This window comes from Cetorhinus maximus, chromosome 16 (genome assembly GCF_964194155.1).
Source record: "Cetorhinus maximus chromosome 16, sCetMax3.hap1.1, whole genome shotgun sequence".
Lineage (NCBI taxonomy): Eukaryota > Metazoa > Chordata > Chondrichthyes > Lamniformes > Cetorhinidae > Cetorhinus > Cetorhinus maximus.
Window position 1 is genome coordinate 43160691 of NC_135894.1, and position 25523 is coordinate 43186213.

Below are 25523 nucleotides of genomic sequence, written 5' to 3' on the forward strand. Positions count from 1 at the left end.
TTTTTATACAGATGTGAGACTTGGACCTTACGGATGGAGGAGACCAACTTGCTAAAAAGCTTTCAAATGTGGGTTTGGAGGACAATGGAAAGGATCAACTGGACAGAAAAAGTAACAAATAATGAAGTGCTGTAGAGAGTGACCAAAGAAAGAAATTTACTGAACATAATTAGGAAAAGACAGAGACACCTGATAGGCCACATCTTCAGAGGAAATGGACAAATAAGAGATGTTATGAAGGGAAGACTTCAAGGAAAAAGAGGAAGAGAATATCAATGCTGCATGGCTTGGAGATTGAAGGAAGCTAGTGTAAAATGAAACGATTGGCACAGGATAGATAGACATGGAGAACACTTAAGAGCCAAGGACCTGCCTTAGGGCAGAGCACGCATGATGGTGAACAAATCTTTGCACCCAAGAACTTTCCCAAACATGAAACTACCAAGGATTAATGGTAAAAATTTGCTGGAGATGCACACAAAACTGCAAATAATGAAAATTTAGAATAGAAACAGTGCTACAAATTCACAGAATTCTAGCACTGCCTATAAAGAGGAAAGATAGCATCCTGATTTTGGTGCAGTCCCTTTTTCAACCCTAACTGGGTCTAATGTTGGGCCAGAATTCACTGCAACTGTGATAGCAGTCTGAAAGTCCAAACACCCTGCCATCTATATAATTGATTTCTGCTGTGTAGTTGAGTTTATTTAAACCCCTAGTTTTCTTTCTTGATGATCCTATCATTACTGCTGTACAAGAGCATCATGTTTTTACAAGATGCACCGCAGCAACTCAGCAATGCTCTTTGACAGCACCTTCCAAACCTGCGACGACTATCAACTAGAAGGAAAAGGGCAGCAGACACATGGAAACGCCAGCGCCAGAAAGCTCCCCTCCAAGTCACTCACCATCCTGACTTGGAAATTTATCACTGTTCCTTCATTGTCACTGGGTCAAAATCCTGGAACTCGCTCCCAACAGCACTGTGGGTGTACCCTACCTATGGGCAAACAGTGACACTCTCATGTTACGAAAAAACATTGAAAAATCAGACTGACAATGGTGCAACATTACTTGAAGATGTTAGAGATGAACATCTTTTAAGCAAGTTTTTTTTTGCCTCAGTGAGTCTATTTATGGAGCTGGGTTGAAATGTGATTTGACGAAGCCACTCCAGACATCACAGGTTAAGCTGCTAATGGCAAATCTGTATCCTAGAGCCGCGAAGTTACATTCCCTTAATTAACAAAATATATTTGAACGTCAAACCGAGGACAGATCGCCTTTACGTTTAAACTTTGAAATGGCTTTAACTGTGATACAGTTTAGTCCAGGTTCGCGGAAGCGATGTAAAAAAAAATGCCTGAATACAAAGATTCTGAAGTGTAACAAAGCCTATTTGGTTTGTCACATCCGTTGTCTGGCGCTCGAAAAGACTTACATTGGCACCAAACAACATTTAAAAATAACACCGCGACCAGAAAACTGCGGCAGCGGCCGGAACCTATTTCCAGAGCTGGTTTCTGTCGGAAGCTGCGGAGGGTGGCGCTGGTCATTGAGGCCCGTTTGGAAAAAGTGGAAACCGTCAGGCACGCGGCAGCCCGAGCGTCTCCAGGTAACGCAGCCCGGGCACGAGAGCGTCTCCGGGTAACGGCGACCCGGGCACGAGTGCGTCTCCGGGTAACGGCGACCGGGGCGCGAGAGCGTCTCCGGGTAACGCAGCCCGGGCACGAGAGCGTCTCCGGGTAACGGCGACCCGGGCAACGGCGATCCGGGCACGAAAGCGTCTCCGGGTAACGGCGATCCGGGCACGAGAGCGTCTCCGCGTAACGGCGACCCGGGCGCGAGAGCGTCTCCGGGTAACGGCGACCCGGGCGCGAGAGCGTCTCCGGGTAACGGCGACCCGGGCGCGAGAGCGTCTCCGGGTAACGGCGACCCGGGCGCGAGAGCGTCTCCGCGTAACGCTGGCCCGGGCGCGAGCGTCTCCGGGTGACGGCGGCCCGGGCGCGAGAGCGTCTCCGGGTGACGGCGGCCCGGGCGCGAGAGCGTCTCCGGGTGACGGCGGCTCGGGCGCGAGAGCGTCTCCAGAGAACCGGGGAGCGCGGCGATTACCCCCTCAGGGCGAGTGTGAGGGATTCGGTCCCGTCAGGAATTTTAACTGCCCTTGCCTGTGGCTGGAGTAAGGCTGCAAAGCGTTCACTGTCCTGTACCGCCACTGGCTCTTGTACATCCTCAGACACCACCCACTGTCCCCGGCCCCTCCCCCCCTCTGACTCTAATCCCTCTTTCAAATCCCAATCCATCCATAGTAAATTCCCATCTTAACCAAACTCACCTACCTTATCAAGTTTAGTTCATCTGTTCACCCCCCCCCCCTTCACTTCAAGTTCAAGTTCAGTGCCACCAAGCGCCCCCACCTCCGCTTTCTCCCTGCCTATTTTGTTGAAATCAAGAGATCAAAGAATGAATGGGTAAACTCGATATTTAACGTGTTTAATCAGCGCAGAGTGGCCAGCAACGTAAGGAAATAGATTAATGCACTATTTAGCCATGACAATAATAAAAGTTACATGAAGTCCTAATCAAACTGTACAGTTTTTTGGTCAGCTCAGACCTTGAACATTCTTTCTGTTTCCCATCACTGACACAAGAGAGATATTTAAGCACTGAAGGCAATGCAAAGAGCTGCAAGGTGGTTCTGCAGTCGAGCGTTGTCCAGTAGCCACGGGTATGACTATGCCAATATCGCTTTCCCTGATCTGTCCGCATCTCTTTCCTACTAGTTTGCTCCTTCTTGCCCTAATTTCTTCTTCCTCTAACATACATATGAACGTACAAATTAGAGTAGGCCGTTTGGCCCCTTAAGCCTGCTCCGACATTCAATAAGATCATGGCTGATCTGATTGTGGCCTCAATGCCACTTTCCCACCTACCACCGATATCCTTTGACTCCCTTGTTAGTCAAGAATCTGTCTACCTCTGCTGTAAAAATATTCAATGACCCTACCTGTACCACTCTTTGGAGAAGAGAGTTCCAAAGACACTCAACCCTCTGAGAGAGAAAAAATATTTTCACCTCCGTCTTAAATGGGAGACCCCTTATTTTTAAACTGTATTCCCTAGTTCTGGTCTCTCCCACAAAGGAAAACATCCTTTCAGCATCCACTCTGTCAAGCTACCTCAAGGTCTTATTTGTTTCAATAAGATCACCTCTCATTCTTCTAAACTCCAAAGGTTACAGGACCAACTTGTTTAACCTTTCCTCATAAGATAACCCCTTCATCCCAGGAATCAGTCGAATCAACGTACTCTTAAATATATTCTTAAATAAGGAGACCAAAACTATATGCAGTTCTTTAGATGTGGTCTCACCAATGCCCTGTACAACTGTAGCAAAATATCCCAACTTTTATATTCCATTCCTATTTCAATAAACAACAACATTCATTTGCTTTTCTAATCACTTGCTGTACCTGCATAGTAATTTTTTGTGATTCATGTCCCAGGACACCCAGATCCCCCTAGTTCTGCAGTCTCTCTCCATTTAGATAATACACTGCTTTTCTATTCTTCCTGCCAAATATTTGCCCACTCACTTAACCAATCTGTATCCTTTTGCAGACCCCTTGTGTCCTCTTCATAACTTACTTTCCTATCTATCTCTGTGTCATCAAATTTAGCAACTATACATTCGGTTCCTTCATTCAAGTCATTGATATAAATTATAAATAGTTGAGGCCTCAGCACTGGTCCCTGTGGTACTCCACTCGTCACATCTTGCCAACCCAAAAATGACCTATCTATGCCTACTCTCTGTTTCCTGTTAGATAACCTATCTTCATGCTAATATGTTACCCCCTGCATGCCTGATCTCCTGCCCTTAATATTTCTGTCTCTCTGCAATCATTTTCTCTCCATGATCGCCCTGATCTTTCTTTCATTCCTATTTCTCCCTCATGCCCCCCTATATTCCTCATAGATAAAAGATGAAGATAGAATTTGCTGAGCTGCGCTGTTACTGGATTTGTAACGATTTTTAAAAATATCACATGATTTTATTTTTTCTATATGGCTAGTGAGTACATTAAAAATATTGTGGAATAAGAGCATGCCTGTTGTATGTACTTAATTTTTTATTTATATGACTAGGGAAGCAGTTATAGTTCGATGTGGAGGTTAACAATCTATTCACCAGCTTCAACTGACAGACGAACATACTAGGAGTAGGAGTAGGCCACTTGGCCCTTCAAGCCTACTCTGACATTCAATAAGATCATGGCTGATCTGATTGTAACCTCCTGCCTATCCCTGATAAGCTTTCACCCCCTTGTTAATCAAGAATGTATCTAGCTCTGCTTTAAAAATATTCAAGGACCCTCCTTCCACTGCCTTTTGAGGAAGAGAGTTCCAAAGATTCACGACCTTCAGAGAAAAAATTCCTCCTCATCCCTGTCTTAAATGAGTGATCCCTTATTTTTAAACCATGACCCCTAGTTCTAAATTCTCCCACAAGAGGAAACACCCTTTCCACATCCACTCTGTCAAGACCCCTCAGGATCTTAAAGGTTTTGATCAAGTCACCTCTTACTCTTCTAAACTCCAGTGGATACAAGCCTAACCTGTCCAATCTTTCCTTATAAGATAATCCAGCCATTCCTGATATTAGTCTAGTAAACCTTTTCAGAACTGCTTCGAACGCATTTACATCTTTCCTTAAATAAGGAGATTAGCACTGTACACAATACTCCAGATAGTCTCACCACTGCCTTGTACAACTGATGCATAACCTTCCTACTTTTGTAATCAATTCTCCTCGCAATAACAATAACATTCCACTTGCTTTCCTAATTACTTGCTGCATCTCCATACTAGCCTTTTGTGATTCATGCACTGGACACCCAGATCCCTCTGAACCTCAGAGCTCTGCCATCTCTCACCATTTAGATAATATGTTTATTTTTTATTCTACCTGCCAAAATGGGCAATTTCACATTTGCCCATGTTATACTTCATTTGCCAGGTCTTTGCCCACTCACTAACCTATCTATCTCACTTTGCAGCCTCCTTACATCCTCTTCATATTTCTACGTCCTCTACGTATTTTGTGTTGTCAGCAAATTTAGCAACCATACCATCTATCCCTTCATCCAAGTCAATTATATAAATTGTAAAAGGTTGAGGCCTGAGCACTGATCCCTGTGGCACACCACTCATTACATCAGGCCAAGCAGAAAAAGAACCATTTTTAGCTACCCTCTGTTTCCTGTTAGCTAGCCAATCTTCCATCCATGTCAATATATTACCCCTACACCATAAGCTTTTATTTTCTGCAATAACCTTTAATATGGCACCTTATCAAATGCCTTCTGGAAATCTAAGTACAGCACATCCACCGTTCCCCTTTATCCACAATACATGTGATTCCTTCCAAGAACTCCAATAAATTGGTTAAACATGATTTCCCTTTCACAAAACCATGTTGACTCTGCCTGATTGACACAGCATGAACGGTTGTGATGCCACCAGGAATGGATCTCTCAGGGCAGAATTTCATTATATAGGTGATGCTCTGACTTGGATGGCCTGTTATGACACAGCAGTTTGTAAAGGCTGAATTGTTTAATCCCAGAGGAAAACTTGAACAACTGTTATAACCTATATTTTCAATTGGTATGTTTGAGATGCAGCTCTGAATTCAAAAATGAAACCACTAAGTCTGAAGAGGTTTATATAAATTAAATTAAACATTTATTAATTTAACAAGAAATTAAACACATCTCACATGTCTACAAATTTCTACCACAATAACTTTTAAACAAATCCCCAAATTATTCACTCCCAGGAAAACCTTCACCAAGGCAACAATACCCATAGACTTTGAAAAGACACCAGGCAAAGCACATTTGATCTTACGAATTCAAAATGAGGTTCCTTTCAATTTGTTTCCTTTGCAGACACAGTTGTAGGGGCTACAGGCTGCTTAGATCTTAGATGCCTCTGACCTGCACATACAAAACTCTGTTTTGTTTATACCTAGCCTTCCCTTTGAATGTAAATTCTCATTGTATCACTAGGCCTTTGAACTCTACCTCTTCTAACAATAAAACCCCTTTCATAGCACCAATTATATTAGTAATATAAACACATTGCTTGGTGTCTCCTAGCTAGGTGCAAGACTTTACTCCCTTCTTTTGAATGGTTTATTCAACAAATGCAAATGTACTCGTCACCTTACTGTTCTCCATACTGTCACCCTATTAACATCTCAAAACTACCATACATCAAAGCACCCAGCCTAGCTGGCTTTAATCCAATTAACACACGCACATACCCAGACCCTACTACAATTCCAATTTAAAAATAATTTCCATTATGTACATTAATATCTTCATGACAGGCCACAGCCACAATTTGAGCTGATTCTCATGTTCCACTTGTGGAGCGAATGGCCACATCTTCTTTGGCTCAATTGCAAGCAGTTGAGGGTTGTCCAGATTTTCCGTGGAAGGTTGAAACCTGGGGTCTTTTTGAGGTCCTGTATCAATGGCAGTGCTTCATTAGCTGTCAGCTGGTGGTGTTCTTTGAGGAGGATGTTTTCCCTGTGGAAATCAGGACGTTCAATATGTGCTAGCATAGGAAGCCACTCGAGCTGTGTTGGTCTCAACATCCCAGAAAAAATACTTATGACTTCCTGGAGGAGGGCATCTAGCACATTTGTGTGGTGGCTTCAGAATCAGGTTAAGCAGTACTCTGCTGTTGGGTAGACCAGGGCAAGTGAAACAGTGTGTAGTGTATTGGCTCTGCCACCCCAACTGGTACCCGCCAGTTTCTATATGAGATTCACTCTTGTCTTGACCTTGGTTCCGGTACTCTAGAAGTATTGCCGGTAGGTCAATGTATAGTCAAGCATGATGCCAAGGTATTTTGGCATTTGGTTGTGGGTTCAACAGTCAGTCACAGAACTGGACATGATGTTTTTCGCTGGCCTTCCCTGGCATTGAAAATGTACTTGATAACAGACAAAAATGTACTTTTGCTATCCTGTCTAAGAGCCCAAGTTTCCCTACTTGGAGATTATGAATGGATTGATAACATCTCCACTGGATACCTTCCAGAGAATTGAGGATTATGAGCAAGTGGGAGACTGAAGTAACTATTTCTATTAGTATCTATTTTAGATTGTTCAAACTGTTACAATTATGAGGTTTCTAAGATTGTTGTGTTTTGGGACTGTGTCTTAAAATTTAAGGTAAAATGAAGGTTGTCATGTGACCTGTTCTGAAGTCTGCCTGAAAGTAAGCCTGGTTGGTTTAGTTGTTAGACATTAAAGGAAGGCTTAGATCATTTTACTGGGAAGAAGGTGTGAGATATTTATGCTTGGAAGCCATGGCAGCAATCTGTGTATTAACAGTGGGGACTGAGAGTCTCCATAGCCCCAGAAAAGTGTTCAGAGTGTCTGGTTGTAAACAGTTGTGCTTTAAACTGTCCATTTAGTTCCAAGATGAAAGAGAATTTGACTCTCAAGGATGGCTAATTAGCATTTCTACCTGGATACAAGGCCCACATGAATCATGTTGCCATGGGGAAAGGTGCAGAGGAATCCATTGTAAAGATCAGGATACAGGCTTTCCTGGAATATCATTGAATATTACAGTGCTTGGAGTCTGCCTGGATCTGGGAGAGAGGGAGCAGCTAGAGGCCAAAGAGGTCTTCATGGTTTGCTGTGCAAGAATGCGAGTGGAAGCTTGTGTTCAGATTGAAAAGATCAAATTCGTAGGGAGCTAAAACAAGGCTGGAAGAGTTGCCACCCAGGGGAAGAGGGTGCCTCCGGGAAAACCTCATTGTGAAAAGCTGTTCTAAGATAGTAAGTTACCATGTTGAGAAAAGAGAAGAGCAGGAATAAACTCTCTTGAGCCAAGAAACACTTTGGGTTGATTCTAGGAAAATTGAATGTCTACGCAAAGGACAGTGTAAAGTAAACCTGTGAAGGGCTTTTTTAGTTGGGCTAAGAATAAGAAGGGAGGAGGTATTCTGCTCTGTGGTTTAAAGTATACATTGCCTATAAAGATAGTGTTTAGTTAATGGTGTTTTAGTCATTTATTACAGTAAATACCTTGAAATATGAAATCTTGATGTGTCATTGTTTCATCTATTAACTGGAAGTTTGAGTTTCTTTTTAAAAGTTATCAGTCTTTACAGGGATTGTAACAAACCACATGGTTTTTTTGTAAGAATGCATTTACTTATTTTGGCTGTTCAGTCTCGGCCACACCTGACTTAGAGTTTCAAATCACCTGCTGCTTGTCCTTAGAGTTAGGGTGGGCGATGAAGCAGAAATAAAAACAAAAAACTACTGCAGATGCTGGAAATCCAAAACAAAAACAGAATTACCTGGAAAAACTCAGCAGGTCTGGCAGCATCGGCGGAGAAGAAAAGAGTTGACGTTTCAAAACGTCAACTCTTTTCTTCGCCGCCGATGCTGCCAGACCTGCTGAGATGAAGCAGAAATGTTTGTTATGCAAATATATATGAGCAATAGAAATTTTCAAGGGGAAATGAACCATTGCTTGTTGGATAACTGCTAATTGAATATGCCCAGAAATGAATTAACAGCACCGGGGATAGCTTTTGTCTCAGACTAGCCTGAGGCCACTATTCCAACCTGTATCTTGCTTGAGTTATTCTTGGAACATACCATATTGTGGCAGTGACCTTAGGACTGATGCTGAGGCTTTTGCTGCATACAGTACTGGACTGGCAGTCAGGCTTTAGAATTGTGCTAATATGCAATATTCACATGTTTTACACTGCTACCAACTAACCCAACTTCAGTAATTTTCCTCATCTTTACTTTTATGGAACTTAGAGCAATATTTAACTTTCCCTCAAAAACTAGGCCTTTAAAAAAATTACTTAAACACTGTTTAGCAGATGAATTTTCAATTTGTTTACCATAGGTTGCAGTGTATAAATCAACCTGCTGTATAAGGTAACCCCATTTTTCGGCATCAAAATGTATGCTTAGGCCTATTTTCAATGTATATAAGTCGATGCCCCCCTTTTTTTATTGAATAAATGCATGTTTGGGGCTATACTCACATTAGGAGTCAGCCTCAATCTTTCAACTCAAAAATAAATTTTTAGTGTTCTACTCTCATAAGTTGGCGCATGGGATCAAGCAGGTGATACAGGCCGTGTTGTCAAGAAAGATGTGTGGGAGTTTAAGACACGCCCACACAGAGCGGCAGTGCATGACAACAGATGAATAGAAATGGGTCCTCCTACAAAAATAATAAAGTACGAAGCTGGTTTCAAGCTAAAATTCATAACATTTGCGAGCTCGTCAAATAACTTCTGCAACGGAGGAACTCGGTGTTAGTGAAAAACTAGTACAAGAATGGAAGAAGAAGGAACCCACCATGAAGAAGATGACCAAGACCAAGTGTGCCGTCGGAACAGGGACCAGTCACTGGCCTGATCTTGAGAAATGTAGAATCAGAATGGGCCCTCGGAATTCGTCAGAATGGTTACATCGTCACAGAAATGAGAATACATGATTCATGGTGGTACTAGCCTGAAATCCAATGGAATGAAATTAAAGCTTATGGTAATTTTCAAATGTTAAACATGTGCCGAAAATCAAGTACCCTGCAGGAGTTCTTTACCTCAGAGTGGGGAATGGAGAGGTGTCGGACTTTGGAGAGGGGATGGGAGAGGGGTTGGATCTCGGAGATTGGGTGGGGAGGGGTGGGGAGGAGTCGAACCTCGGGGGAGGAGGCAGGGGTGGGGGAGGAGGCAGGGGTGGGGGGGAGGGATGCGCGAGGCAGGACCTTGAAGAGGGGTGGGGAGGGGTCGGACCTCGGGAGTGGGGCTGAAGGGGTGTCGGACCTTGGTGGAGGTGGGCGTTGGACCTTGGAGGAGTTCTTGGGGGGCGGGACCTCAGAGGGGTTCTTCGTGTTGGGGGGGGGGGGGTGCTGGATTTCGGAGGGGTTCTTCGGGTGGGGGGGCTGCATCTCGGAGGAGTTCTGGTTGGGGGGTAGGCCTGGACCTTGGGAATGGGGCTGGAGGGGAGCCGGACCACTGACACCAACACTGGAGGTTCATGTTTTATACTTGGCATATAAGCGATCCCTGATTTTGGACGGATTTTTCAAAGCTTTAAATGTCGACATATGTGCCACGCTCTATATGTCCCAGAAATTCACTCTACAATGTACCCAGCTCAAAAATAAACCTCCTTATGCGTACTTTGTCTTGATTGGCACAGTTGTGTTTTAGCAAGTTCAAGGTGGAATAAATCAACAGTTTTAAACTTTCTAATTGTGCTCTGCTTTGATTTCAAATTTGAAGTGTCATTTCGCAAGTCTTGCTTTTGACTTGCTGCATTTGTGATAGTTGAAATGCATGGCACAAGCTATGTAGTTTATGACAGTGCCTCACGCAAAGACAACCATTTGTGGATACAAATTCAATAATAGCCTTCAAAAAGGAATTGGATGAATACTTAAAAGATAAACATTTCAGGAATATGGGGAAAGCGCAGGAGAATGGGGGGAATTTGATTGCTGTTTGAAAGAGCATGGTTACTTTTAATGTCAAAATGATAATAATATTTTTTTTCTTTCCCACAAAGAAATGCTGAAGAAGGTTGACAGAAAACCAGAATCTGATTCTGAGAAAGAGGACACTGACACCTGCAAAAGAGTCAAGTTAGATCCAGATGTTTCCAGCATAGTTCTCAACTTCAAAAGCCCAGCCAGCTTGTTTGAGAGTCTGATCTCTCCCATTGGAAGTAAAGAGTTCTTCAATGAATATTGGGAACAGAAACCCCTCCTAATTCAGAAGAATGACCCTTCAGTAGCTGCTTACTACCAATCATTATTTAAGTTTGAGGATTTAAAAGAAATCTGCAGAGATGATCTATGTTATGGAAGAGATGTTAATTTTTGTCGATGTATAAGTGGGAAGAAGAAGGTTTTAAATAAAGATGGCAAGGTTAACTACACGCAATTAAAGAGAGACTTTGAACAGAAGAAAGCCACAATACAGTTTCACCAGCCACAGAGGTTTAAGGTACTGTTTCTGAATGATTTGTGTTTTCAGGTGTGATTTGTAGTAGAAATATCTTTTGATTTTCTTTTCAGTGCAAAGCATATTTTATTTATTCTTTTTCAAGGATGAATTGTGGAAGATCCAGGAAAAATTGGAATGTTTCTTTGGCTCATTAGTTGGATCTAATGTTTACATCACACCTCAGGGTTCTCAGGGTCTACCACCCCATTATGATGATGTTGAGGTATGATTGAAGACTTCCCTTGCTGCTCTCATTTCAGGAATTAGAGTGGATAAAATGCATTGTATATTTTGTTTGATAAAAATATCTGCTTCAATTATGCAGGTTTATACTACAGTACATGCCAAAGTTAGGATACTTGCATTCTCTAATTTTCTTATTAACCTGGTGAATGAGTTTAACTCTGTACAATGCAATGATAGTTAACAGGGTCTATGGCCATATGCTTTTATTTTGATTTTCTTATGTTATGTTGGTAGATCATAATTTTGGTAAATGTTAGTTACTTCCTGCAATTAATATCAACCAATGTTCATTTGTTCATGCTAGAGGGTGAGCAAAGTGTATTTACATACATACATTGTCTATATTTCTCTCATGCATAAATGTTTTGTTATAGAATATGTACTATTGCAACAGTGTGGAAAAGAGAAATGAAGGAGAGGGAGAGGGTTTCAAGGGTTGCTTATTTGAGCACAGTATTCAAAACAATGACAGAAATCCTGCTAGTTTGATTTCTTCTGATATTCTTTCTTTGTACTGATAGGTGTTTATTCTGCAGCTGGAGGGAGAGAAGCACTGGCGACTCTACAAACCCACAAAACCATTAGCTCGTGAATACAGTATAGAACCTGAAGACCGGATTGGAAGTCCAACTCATGAATTTACATTAAAGGTAAAGAATTAATATTATTAGCGTGTGCTCAGTTAGATTTGACATTTTTAAAAATTTTCTTTGCACTATGTCTTTACTTATCTGTGACAAATTACTATGGAACACTTTATGTATATTGTACATTTCTGGAACATTCTCTTATTTGCAAGTACAGGACAGGCCAATAAGGTTACCTGTAAATAATTAGCCTTATTTTTGTGGCTTTATAAAGGAAGACTGGAACAGTCATACTTGAGGCTCCCTTTAGAAAGCAGTCTTCCATGAAAGTCAGTTCAGGCTTTCATATTGAATTTATGCTCAAACATTTGGCATCAGTATAACGCAATTTCAGGATCACGCTGATATTAAAGTGAATGCATATTACACACTGCCACTAAAGCAAAATATTTCAAACAAATCCAACTGCATGGTAGAAGCCTGCCTAATTAACATTTTCAGTGGACATTTCAGAAATGTTGACTTTAAAAAGATTTTCTGAGGATCTGGGTGACACTGGTAAGGTGGTATGCACTGCCCACTCAGAGGGCAGAATTTAACATTTGGTGTGCGGGCATGAACCTGACACGCCTGAGCGTAATATGATGCACAACGATGTTGGGCGTGCGTCCCAACGTCATCGCGCACTTGTGTGATATTTCATTCGGCAGGCGGGCGCCAGCCAAAAATTGAAAGGCCTATTGAAGCCATTACCAAGCCAATTAAAATAAAATGAATGCTGCCCGACCAACCTTTTGGCTGGCGGGCAGGAGAAAAGGCCAAGTGGCCTTTACATTTTTTAGGAAACTTCATCCACGAGCGGGATGAGGTTTCCTAAAGCAAATAAACATTAACTAAAAACTTTATTTTTGAATTAAAAACATGATAGAGTCACATAAGGGGACATGTTTTTTTTTAATTTTTACTGTCTCTATTAATTTTTTTTTTTTAGAAAGCACTTCACCCTCCCTGAGGCACGGAGCTGCCTCAGGGAGTTTAAGCACTCTTTTACGCGCGTGCGTGAACTGCATGTCAGGCCCACTCTCCTTCCTCCCCCCACTCGCACAGGTAGCACTGAGCGCTGCCACTCGCGATCCACACAGGGCAGGCCTTAGTTGACCCGCCGACGTGAAATCGTGAAGCAGAGCCGATCACGGGCGGCAGTTGGCTTCCCGACCTCTCCTGCCGAGCCTGCCCGATGAGGGAAAAATTCTGGCCCTAATTATTCTGAACCTATTGAAGGCCAATTACATTGTGTGGGATAAAAACAGTAAAGGTCTGACAACAAGTATGGAATAAAAACAGAAAAGATCTGGCAACATCTGTGGAGAGAGAAACCAAAGTGAACGTTTCAGGCGACCTTTCATCAGGATGTAGTGCGAGACTCTAATCACATGTAGGCCATAATGTGTACAGGTGGCAGGCAGCACCCCCTGAAAAATTATGGTGAGCCAGTTGAGTTTTTACAAGAACCCATCTGCTCTCATGGTAACTTTCTGGCACTGGTCCATAAATTGCCAGATATTTTGAGTTCAATTTCAAAACTTGCCATGGTGGGATGTAAATTTGTGACCTCCGGGTTGCTAGTCCAGTACTATATGCACCGTTTATTTACACACTTACTCTTGTAAAACCACACAAGAATTATTGAACTATGATAATTAGCTGCCTAAATTGTTAGTTAATAATTATAATTTATTGTCTTGCAACCTCAGCTTCTCGAGAAAATAACACTTAATAGGGTTGTGTAAAGCGAGGGAAGTACTTTCTATACCACAGTGTATCCAACCTTAAATGATTTCTGGGCTTGGGGACCTTCCATTCAGTTAGCAACACTGATCCACCAGCTTTCATTTAGATTAATGGAACTGTTTTGGAGTGCCTTCCTCCTTAATATGAAGCAATGCTCGTAGTTATCCACTGATTAGACATAAGATGCTGTTGTGGATTCAGGGAGGGTATAAAGTTAGTATAAATAATGTCACCCCTTAATGGTCATGGAGTACAGTGAATTCTGTAGGACGTTCACCTTTCACTTTGGCTGTCTGAAATAAACAAGATATAATATGTAATTGGCTTTCCTACATTTAAAGTATGAGTTTGAGTTTTATGAACATTTGAGTGAATGTTAAATTAAGAAATCAGAAAGCATTGTTAGCTAATATAAGATTAAGTAGCTTATCAATTTGTTATGTATATGGTACATTTTCCACATTCCTCCTCTTGTGATAGATCAGTCAAGTAGTTTTGATCATAACCTTTTTACTATGTTAAAAGCACAAGTGGCAAGTGGCATTATAGCTGCCATAGAACGCAATAAATAGCGGGTGTGAAAAGAAAATAGAAAATAATTATCAATATTTTAAAAAGAAATACAGTGTGAACAAAATCAGAAATGTTCCCCTTTTCCATCCATTGACCTGGACAGCATGAGAAAATGTAATAAACTAATACAGGAAATGTCCTTTTGCTTCCTTTTTTCTAGCCAGGTGATCTATTATATTTTCCCAGAGGAACAATCCACCAGGCAGATACCCCAACTGGAGGCTCACATTCTACCCACATTACCATAAGCACTTACCAGAACAAGTAAGAGCACTTTATTCTGGTTTATGTTTTGTAGGAATTTTGCACACGGAATTCGTAACTTTTAGTAGCGATTAATTCTTTCTTTGAACTTCCTTATTCTCTGACCACTTCAAACTTTAGCAGTTCAATAACTAACCAAAATGCAAGCTAAAGTTCACACACATCCTTAATCTCAGTCTATTTATGAATGAAATTGATACATGAGAAGTGGGGTAAGGTTGCAGATGGTGTGATAATTGTATTGTCACTATCCACTTAGCCACTTTGCATTAAATGTGATGGCCATGGTTATTTTTGCAATCAACTCAAACCTCTAGATTCGGTGGGCTTCACCTAGTCTTGCAATCCAAATTATGATCAAAATAGTACCAATTTATTGTGCACACATTTCCTGTAAAAGTACCTTGCCTTTATTCACCTCATAACAATGGCCTAAAGCAAAGAAAGAGCAAATATTTAACTGTGACATGTCTTTTCAAGTTAAGCAGGATTCTATAAACTAATTATGTTTGTATAGAAGCTGAAAGCCAGTCGTGAAAAGTGTAAAAATGACAGAAAACAGAAAAATAATGAGAATAATTTAAGGAACTAATCATATGACAACTTAGACTGCAACCGGTGCAAAGGAAACAAAATACAAATAATGTAGTTTTTCCAAGTATTTTTGTTTTTGTTTTGGATTTCCAGCATCCGCAGTTTTTTGCTTTTATCTTTTTACAAATAATGCAAACTTGTTTCACTCCTGTTCAAAGATATTTGGGAATATATTCCTCAATCTCTGCAGAAGGGATTGTCAATAGGCAGTAACACTTGTCTAGTAAGGTATTTATTGTTTTAAATAAAGATGTTTTTTCATTGTAGTACCTGGGGAGATTATCTACTAGATGTGATTCCTTGGCTTGTTTATGATACAATGAAAGAAGATATTGAACTATCCAGAGGCCTGCCTAGGCAATATCTTATGGTAATGGTCTTTAATTTTTTTCCTTTTCGGATTCAATGATTTTGTTTCACTTTCTGATATTCTACTGCAACTTTAGAACACAGGTGACTCTTTCAATATCTGTGTTCTGTGGTGCATATTTGAAATATATTTTTTTACTATCTCCGCCCTTTCATCTGGATGGCTTACTAGAGAAGTGAAAATCTGCCTTTTCGATTTGGGAGCATAGGCTGTGTCTAAAAAAGACTGCGGGGGGAGAAATTCAACTTGCACTCAGAACTGGTGGAATAATCTTTTTGCATGTCATCACATACTGGCCAGAAGCCTGAGTCAAATTTGGCTTCATGCTCCTTTTGAAATAAGGCTGACCAGCTGCAAGCCCAAATGGGCACTCTGTTGTGGCAATGTTGCAGCAGAAGACTGGGGTAAATCAGTGAGGCTACAAGTCAACGGTGCTATTATGACATCTGGTACATTTTCTTTCAAGCTTGTGGCTTGCAATTTGGAGGCCTAACATCCTATGATTTGCAAAATGGACAGCACTAAGTTTAAATATCTTGGCCAAAACAAAATATCTTCAAAGATTGACTCTTTCATCACTTCTTAACCAGCCTGCCATCAAGAATAACATTGTAGAAGGATGTTCCAGTAGAGTGGAGGGAACTACCAATTATTTTGATAATCAAATGAGAACAGTAAGAGGAGGAAGGGTATCCTTACTTCAAATTGCTTCACTATAGTAGTGATTAATCCGGAAGGGATAAAAAAAATCTCTCCCATCTCTGAAAATGAAAGTCATTAATCCAAAGGTTAATGGATTGTTTTAAATTGCTTCTCTATAAATGCATTTTCTGGGTTGCACTTGAACAAAATGATGCCAAAATTTATACTGGTTTCTGCATTGCTCTTGCCAATAGAAACTTGTGTCAGTTTCTTATGGAGTTCGCTTACCTGTGCTAGAATGTAAGCATTGACATAGAATGAGTACAAATACAGCGCCGTTAATTGGGTAAACTAATTGGGTAAGCTTCTCTCTTCTACCATGTGCTTTGCTCACAGAGCACCTTGGCTCCTGCTCCTCCTCTTCCTCTTCTGTTATTATGCATAACAGAAATATGCCCATTGAAAAAGGCATTCCAGCTGTGTAGCACTTCTCAACAGGGGGTTCCAAAAATTTCAGGTTCACAGAGACTGATAGCATTTTGATTAAGTATCGTGCAGATCTCAGTAAGAAAAATTCAAAAGGAAAATTACCAATTAAACATTCAGATAGCTAATTTATGACGATATTAGGTTAGTTCAGGCTCTGCTGGGAGTACATCTGTAGCACAGTATTCACGCAAATCCAGGTAATTCACATGAGCTAGTCATTGTTGAAGGCGTAGCTGTGTAAATGAGTGGCAGAGGCTTTTGGGGAAGCGATGGATACAACCAAGGAAATTTGTGCATAGCAATGTTGCAGCATGGAACGTGTGTAAATCAGCTTATGCACAAGTTTGCTCATGAAAACTTATAGTACAGTACAACTTTTATACCGTAGTTATGCTCAAGCTGCCAGGTGAAATATTTGTAATTGTGATAACACTGAGCTGAATATTGTCAGTTTGGCTTAGTAGTAGCATTCACGCCTATGAATTAAGTGGTTGTGGATTCAGACTTCACATCAGGAGTTGAGCAAATAATCTAGGCTGAACTAGTTTAGCTAACTAAATTGCTAGTGCTTCAATATTAAGGTACCCAGCACCATGTTGAAAGAGCTGCCTTTCAGATGAAATGTTAAATTGACACTCCATCTGCCTATTTAGGTCGCTGTGAAAGATACAATGGCAATATGTAAGGAAGAGCAAGGAGTTGTCCCTGTGTCCTGGCCTGTATTCACCCCTCCAGTAGAACAATCAACTCAATTATCTTGTTCATTTATTAGACTTTTTTATATGTTACTGTTCTTCCCTGTAAAATTAAATGTTTTCTCTTCTATGTTAATTAATTGGCTGTGAAATGCTTTGAGATGTCCTAAAGATGTGAATGGAAGTATATACGTTTTACATTTGTTCTTTCATTCTATGGGTTTTATAGCAAATGAGTTCATCAACCGATTCAGCAAGGAAACTGAGTGAATTCCTGCGAGGGTTGGCAGATCAGGTAGAGAATGGAAAAGAAACCAGATCATCCGAAATGAAAAAAGATTTTATTTTAAACAGATTACCTCCATACCTGAGCAACGCTTCAGATTGTTTAACACAAGGTGAGGTTGAGGGGATTTCTCTATAAAACTGGATTAATTTATGTAAGCTCTCTGTAAATGTTTGTGGACACCAGAAAAACTAAAAACAACCCTTCATTAAATTCCCTGTGTTTTGGATACACCTCAGAAGTTTGAATATTGAGACAATAAAGGTCATCAATTAGTGCTTATGACACCTTTGTTAAAAACTAACATGACAAATACATTTTAATGTGAAAATATGTGCAGCTTTTTACATTGGATATTGATATGTGTTAAGGTGTTCATAATGAAGGAATATTCTTACCAAACACTATGGCCAGAATTTTCCGGCTGACGTGCGGGTGGTGGAGCCCGCACATCAGTGCTTAAAATGTCGCGCGAGCGTGCCAACGTCAGTGCGCGACATCGCGATATTTCAGTCGGCGGGCGCGCTCAGCAGCGGGGCGTTCGCCAGCCATTAATCGAAGGCCTCATTAAGGCCCTTAACTTGCCAATTCTCCTGGATTTTGAGGGGCCCGTGAGAACTTTGGGTCGGAGCACAGGCCCAACGGGCAGGCGGGTAGAGGATTTTTTAATAAAACTCATGCGATGTCGGGATATGTGGACTCAGAGGGGTTGTTCATGTTTTCCACGAAGTTTTAGTTTCTGAAAGTGTTTAAAAGTTGCCTGTATGATTGTTAGCAGTTCTCATCGATTTTCAAGAGCTTTTTGTGTATTTTGAAACTAGTCTGCAGACAGTACTCTTTCTCGGGCCTGCAGCTTTCCGGAGGCCTCCATTTAGCCTAGGGGTATGGGTTCTGACATCGCCACTGGAGGCAGCTCCCCTGAGGAGGAAGGGAGGGATAGAATAAGGAGGAGGCCAGGACTAGACAATCAGCCTCCAGGGGAGCCATCTTTGGGTGGCCAGCCACAGGCACAAGGGGCGCAGGGCCAAGAGGTTGTCCAAGGTGGAAGGGGCCGCAGAAGATGCCACTATCCTGCTGCCAGGGTATACAGGTGGAGAAGCAGCTACCTCAATATGATTGTGGTGCAGTGCCGAAGGAGGCTCCGACTCTCAAGGGAGACAGTCAACTATATCTGTCAGATGATTGGCCCTGAGATCTCCCCTAACTGTGTGGGTGGACACCCCATGCCAGCAGCTCTGGAGGTCACAGTTGCCCTCCACTTCTATGCCTCTGGCACCTTCCAGGGCTCGGTGGGTGACCTTTGTGGTGTCCCCCAATCAGCTGTCCACACTTGTGTCAAACAGGTTACAGATGCTCTGTTCAGACGGGTATCCACTTCCGCTGCAACCAGGCAAGTCAGGCACAGCGAACCAGAGGCTTCGTGGCCATTGCTGGCTTCCCCCACGTCCAGGGTGCAATAGACTGTACACATGTGGCCATCAAGGTGAACCCGGTGCCTTCGTCAACAGGAAGGGCTTCCACTCCATGAACGTGCAGGTAGTGTGTGATCACAGGATGCTGATTCTACAAGTCTGTGCAAGGGACCCAGGCAGCTCCCATGACGCCTACATCCTCAGACACTCCCAGGTGTCGGGGTTCTTCAGTGCTCTGGCTCGGCTGGATGGTTGGCTGGTGGGTGACAAGGGCTATCCCCTGCGAAGGTGGCTCATGACGCCACTCCGCCGTCCAAGAACAGAAGCTGAGGAGCGCTACAATAGGAGCCACGAAACCACAAGGGCTGTGGTGGAGAGAGCCATCGGTCTTCTCAAGATGCACTTCCGTTGCCTGGACCGCTCAGGGGGTGCACTCCAGTACCCCCCAGATCGCGTCTCTCTGATAGTGGGTAGTCTGCTACGCCTTGCACAATCTTGCGCTGGAAAGGGGGGATGCAGTTCACGATGAAGGCCTTGACGCCCTGGATGAGGCTGCACATGATGAATCCAGCAGTGCCTCAGAGGATGAGGAGGCACAGGGTGATGATGAGGGGCAGAACGATGACCCACAATTACACCAAGGGACACCTGGGACAATTTAATCCAAAGAACCTTCAGCTAGTTCCAGACACATGGATCAGCAGGAACAGCACTGCCTGGCACTTCCACACGTGGCACTTAGCTGCCACATCTTCCACCTTTTCAGCTGCAACTAAGGGCTTAGTACAGAAACATCACTGTCCACTCAAACATTCATGATAAATATGTGAAAAAGAAAAATGCACCACAAACGAAACACCCTCAGCCATGGTAACAAAAGTGGACTTTATTATGTCCAAAAGAAAAGCAAACAATTCTCTATTGCAATGAGAACAATTTGGGTCCCTATTCTAAGGCCAGCACAAAATCACCAGTGACATTACCCGTGGAGTGCCTAACGTGCCTTATGTTTACGTTTTCGGGTGCTACGTCTAGGTGCCACCCCATCGCTCGAAGTGGCTTGAGAGACAGCCCGCTGACTCTGCTGACCTATTGGCCTCGATGACCTTGTTGGGCGTCCTCTGGCCCGTGGAGCCTGTGATGGCTCCGCCTGGGAGGGAGTAGCCAGTTCCTGAACTGGCACCTCCCCAGTTGTCGCAACCTCAACGGAAGAAACGTTGACTGGCAGAGGGAGCACCCTGAGAGGAGCTCGCAGCGACGACAGGCAGCGGCTGTGCCGACATGAGGCCCCTTTCGACCTCCCTGCTCACCGCAGATGTATGGGCACTCAGCGCCGACACTTGGTGCCCACAACATCTCCCACATTGGGAATGACCACCCGTGGCCAGTACCGCTGTGAGGGCTTGCAGGTCAGAGCGTATCTCAATCATAAGATGTTCCATCCGATTGAACCCCCTCTCAATGAGAGTTGCTAATCTCTCATTGGAGGAAGCCTGAAGCTCTGCCCTGAGGTCAAACCTTCACGTGCACTCTGCCTGGACTCCTTCGTCGCAGAGGCCAACTGAAGCATTCCCTCATGCAACCCTGCCAGATGCAAACGCACTTCCTGCCGCCTGTCCTGCAGCTGTTGCATTGGTGACAACTCCAGAGGCACGTCATCAGTGCCGGACTCAGCATGTGCCTCGTCCCCTGCAGCCCATCAGCTGCTGGTGCCATCGGCACTCTCTGCCCCTACCATCTCCTCCAGCGATCGTGATGTGCCCTCTCCACTGTGACCCGGGATACTAGCCGACGGTAAAGTCCCCACCAAGGTGTATGTGTCTGCGCTGGTGCCTGGCTGGCTGAAATGATGTGCCGCAAGTTGCACGTGTTGCCCCTCAGGTGTGGAGGAGGTGCTGCGGTGTCGAGGTGCGCGTCGCTCTGGTGGTGATGCTGAAATTAACAACAAGGACACTGCATCAGTTAGCGTACAGTCAGTTCAACCTTTCATCCCTTTTTCCCCCAGCCTCATAAGTCGCTCACCCTTCAAGACCCTAAGGAGATGAACATTGCTGAGGTGGAAAAGAGTCAAGAGGAGCCCCAACCATTAAATGCACATGCAGACAGGCTGGTCAGATGGCCTCAGGAATGCCACATGGCATGTTATGTACCATTGGAGTGTGGAGAGTGTAGAGGTACCTGACCTGGATGCATTCTGGCCTGGATAGTTGCGGTGCTGAGGAAACATTGCAAACAGTTGCGACATTTGTCGTTGATCACGGGAGATTGAGAGGTCACATTATTGGCCTTCATTCCGCAGGGAGGGACATAGACTGGGTGGCCAGAAGGCAACATTTCCCCTTGGCGCAGGGATGAGTAACGTGGTGCCATTTATCTAAGTTGAGTGCCATGAGGTTCACAGCTGAGGTGCTGAGGACCTTTTGGACAAAGTAATGTGGGGCGCACTGACTGAAAGGGTGCTGGAGGTCCCAAACCCCCTCAGATGCAATAAGTCTTTGGCTGTGCAGCAGTGATCCAATGGCATGTTAGACCATGGTGATAGTGGTCATAAATGGGATAAGGTGACTTTGGAAGGTGGTGGAGACGCGAATCTGTATGACCCACATGTCAGAGTGTCTCAGTCTATGAATGAGCATTGTTTCAGCATTAACGATTGCAGCAACCATCAGTGGTTTGGATGGTGGGCAGACAGAGTGGATGGGACTGTGGACCTCAAATACCTGGCCGCTGGATCCCAGCCTCGCCGCCCTGGCCTCCTGCCCAGCTCCATGGCCTGTTCTTCGAAGGTTGTGAGGCGCTGCAGGAGGGCACGCCCACCTCCACTCCTCTGGTGCTCCCGTGCATTGTTCTGCCGACTTTTTGCCTGCAAAACAGAGAAGAGAATTTATTGGGGCTGATCGCTCATGTACTCTGCACACGCACGCCGCACCCTAACCACAGTGGCCCATCTGAGGCCTCCAGCGGCTCCTGTCCACACTACTGGTCATCAGTCCCCAGAAAATAGTACAGCTGGTCCCAACTCCCTCCCTCAACAGCCACCTTGGACACATTCGGCGTCCATCAATTTGAATATCACACAGGTCTTAGCGCCCATGGCAAGGAGGCGCAACTAGGTGCGGCGCTGATGCCAGCAGATGCCACTTGGCCAAAACACCTTGAGGCACCCCTTGCACCATCTCATTACCATCAATATGACATGTGTTGGAGTCCTGAGTATGTGTCGTGCGGCCTCCCCTGCAGGTTGCCCCCAGACTACTCAAATGCCACAAACACCAACTTATGCTGCAGGGAGAACCCATCTTCTCCTCAACCACTAAGGCTGATGTAAACATGGTCAGTACCCATTTGCCCACCCAGCGTGCGCCAGATGTCCTAAGCAGTAACGACAGCAAGACGTTGTGGGGGGGGTGGTGCTCAATGGCTGAGGCTACCTGCTAGGTCAAATGGCCAAGGCCAACATGGTACTCACCCGTCCACAGTGCAGCAAATCATTGAATCTTTTTCTGCACTGGGCGCCAGTGCACCGCACATCATCATGGGCACTGACAGCATCACCCACCTCCTCCCACACCTGGCTGGTGACATGGGGGGCCCTCCTCCTCCCATCCTCCGGATACAGCAGGAGGACAGCAAGGCATGCATCAGAAAATCGGGGGGCACAGTGGCCTCCTGCTGGCCTCTTCTGCAGTCTGCCCCCTCCTCCTGCTCATGCTGCTGTGCAATCGGTCCTCCCTCCCTCTCTCCACGATGGGCCATGGTGCACTGACTCAAGCAGGCTGCCTGGCCACTCTTTAAACAGGCTGCTGGCTCCCCATTGGAACTGGCAGTCTGAGGTTGCCCGCCCCCGCGACTAATTTCCCGTTCTCCATGGGAGTTGCTTACCCGCTTGCCGGGCCTTAATTGGCCTGCCCGTGGAAAATGGTGGCGCGGCACGTTTCGCCAGCGGCAATCGGCCGCCCGCCCGACCGACAAACGGAAAATTCTGCCCTATCTGTTAATCCATCATCATGCCAACTGCATTCCCATGCTAAACTCATGCAAAAATTGATGCCTTTACCAAATCGTGTTGCCTGTTCTTAATGAAACCACGCATTTTAAAATGTTCACTAATATAATTTTCAGTACTAATTTGCTCACAACTCAAGTTTATGTTAAACCAGTTACTGTATGGTTAATCGGAATTATCTTTCTCTCCGTTTCTGAACAAAGTTTTTACATTGGCTGCTCTCAGTCAGCATTGTGGCTAGTTGGGAATCCTTATGTGCTTAATTGAATTTTCGATTAGTAAATACAAAATAAGTAATAAGGCACTATGGCTGAGGATATGATCTTTAATCATTCTCCTTTTTTGTGTATTTGTTGATAAAATGGTAAGACAAATAAAAGTGTGTGCAAGTCATTTCAAGTCACACACCATCCTGACTTGGAACTATATTGCTGTTCCTTCAGTCGCTGGGTCAAAACCCTGGAATTCCCTTCCTACCAGTACTGTGGGTGTTCCTTTGACACATGGACTACAGAGGTTCAAGAAGGCAGCTCACCACCACCTTCTCAAGGGCAATTAGGAATGGGCAATAAATGCTGGCCTAGCCAGCTAGGCCTACATCCCATGAACGAATATGAAAAAAAAGTTACTAGTCTGCTAAAATGGTGTAACAAAATTGAAAACTTCGAATTTCAGCACCATGAAAACACATTTATATGGAGAGGGGAGTTGTGATTGCGGCAGCTCGATCAATCCGGACGACCATTTGAGGCCAGCGTGAAGAAAGCAAATCCAGCCAATAATGAGCAGTTTTGAAAGGACTGATCATGGTGAAGAAAGTGCAGCATTCAACCATCTTCTAGATGAAGAACAGGAGCTGTTCTTGTGCACCTTGTTTTGCAAGTCAACATTCTCAGCAATCACTGTTGAAGTCAAAGCACTTCTTGCAACTTGAAGTTTTTCTGGACTAAAAACCTAGAAGCTGCAATAAAATGTGCTGCGCGCTAAATTCATCTGAGAATTCCAAACTTTGATGAAAGAAAAAAACTGCCAACATTTACAGGGACTCGTGGTCAATGTTAGTTATGTAAATATACACTTAGAGTACATTTAACTGTATTGTGTGAGGCCAAAATGGTGTCACTGTGGATAGTCAGTGATTTCAATCGGATAGCACTGCTCTGGTCCAACAGTCCAATTTTTAACATTTAAAAAGGATTGAGAAATTGTGGGTGGAACCTTCATTATCTTTCTTAATTTCTTTAAACAGTCTAGGACGAGTACCATAAGGACCCAGTAACTTATTCATTTTTAGTTCTTTTTTTTCCTTACAACCAATTCCGTTTCTGCAGTTTTTGACAATTGTTCCTTGTCCTCCTTCATAGAACCATAGAAAAGTTACGGTGCAGAAAGAGGCCATTCAGCCCATCGTGTCTGTGCTGGCCAATAAGAGAAAAACGAAACTAGCCTCTCATTTTAATCCCGCTTTCCAGCAGCTGGTCCGAGGCCTTGCAGGTTACAGCACTTCAGATGCAGATCCAGATACCTTTCAAATCAGTTGAGTGTTTCAGCCTCAGCCACCAACTTAGGCAGTGAATTCCAGGCGCCCAGCACCCTCTGGCTGAAAAAGCTTTTCCTCATGTCCCCTTTAATCATTCTACCAATCACCTTAAATCTATGCCCCCCTGGTAACTGACCCCTCAGCTAGGGGAAACAGGTCTTTCCTGTCTACCCTATCTAGGCCCCTCGTAATTTTGTACGCGTCAATTAGGTCACCCCTTAACCATCTCTGTTCTAAGGAAAACAACCCTAGCCAATCCAATCTCTCCTCATAGCTGTAATTTTCAAGCCCTGGCAACATTCTTGTAAATCTCCTTTGCATTCTCCCTAGAGCAATTATGTCCTTCCTGTAATGTAGTGACCAGAACAATACACAAAATTCCAGCTGTGGCCTAACCAGTGTTTTATACAATTCCAATGTTTTCCTCTACATTGGAGAGACCAAATGCAGACTGGGTGACCGCTTTGCGGAACATCTTCGGTCTGTCCGCAAGCATGACCCAGACCTCCCTGTCGCTTGCCATTTCAACATACCACTCTGCTGTCATGCCCACATGTCTGTCCTTGGCCTGCTGCAATGTTCCAGTGAAGCTCAACGCAAACTGGAGGAACAGCACCTCATCTTCCGACTAGGCACTTTACAGCCTTCCAGACTTAATATTGAGTTCAACAATTTCAGATCATGAACTCTCTCCTCCATCCCCACCCCCTTTCCAATCCCCCTTTTTCCAATAATTTATAATTTAAAAAAATATATATTCTTCTTTTCCCACCTATTTTAAAATTTATTTCAATCTATTCTAGCCCATTTCGATCCCTTCCCCCCACTCCACCCCGACTAGGGCCAGCTGCCACTAGCTTGTCTTGCTTGCTACCCTTAATGTCCCCATTAGCACATTCCTTAGATAATATCACCACCGTCAACACCCCTTTGTCCTTTTGTCTATGACATCTTT

At 43.7% G+C, this 25523-nt stretch overlaps 1 protein-coding gene across 5 annotated transcripts in view; it reads left to right on the forward strand.

Moving 5' to 3' along the window:
* Positions 1–1124: 1124 nt before the first annotated feature.
* The window catches only part of riox2 (ribosomal oxygenase 2), a 47303-nt gene continuing 22904 nt past the window's right edge, over positions 1125–25523 (forward strand). Inside the window, exons 1-8 of one of the 5 annotated variants that reach the window (XM_078559778.1) lie at positions 1125–1623; positions 1999–2055; positions 10634–11073; positions 11177–11296; positions 11841–11969; positions 14431–14534; positions 15396–15498; positions 17554–17722. In XM_078559778.1, coding sequence (XP_078415904.1) covers positions 10636–11073; positions 11177–11296; positions 11841–11969; positions 14431–14534; positions 15396–15498; positions 17554–17722 — 1063 coding nt within the window. In that variant the 5' untranslated portion in view covers positions 1125–1623; positions 1999–2055; positions 10634–10635. Of the gene's footprint in view, positions 1624–1660; positions 1681–1701; positions 1722–1998; positions 2056–10633; positions 11074–11176; positions 11297–11840; positions 11970–14430; positions 14535–15395; positions 15499–17553; positions 17723–25523 lie in introns of those variants that run through there. The other 4 variants (XM_078559782.1, XM_078559780.1, XM_078559779.1 and 1 more) reach the window with 4 other exon arrangements.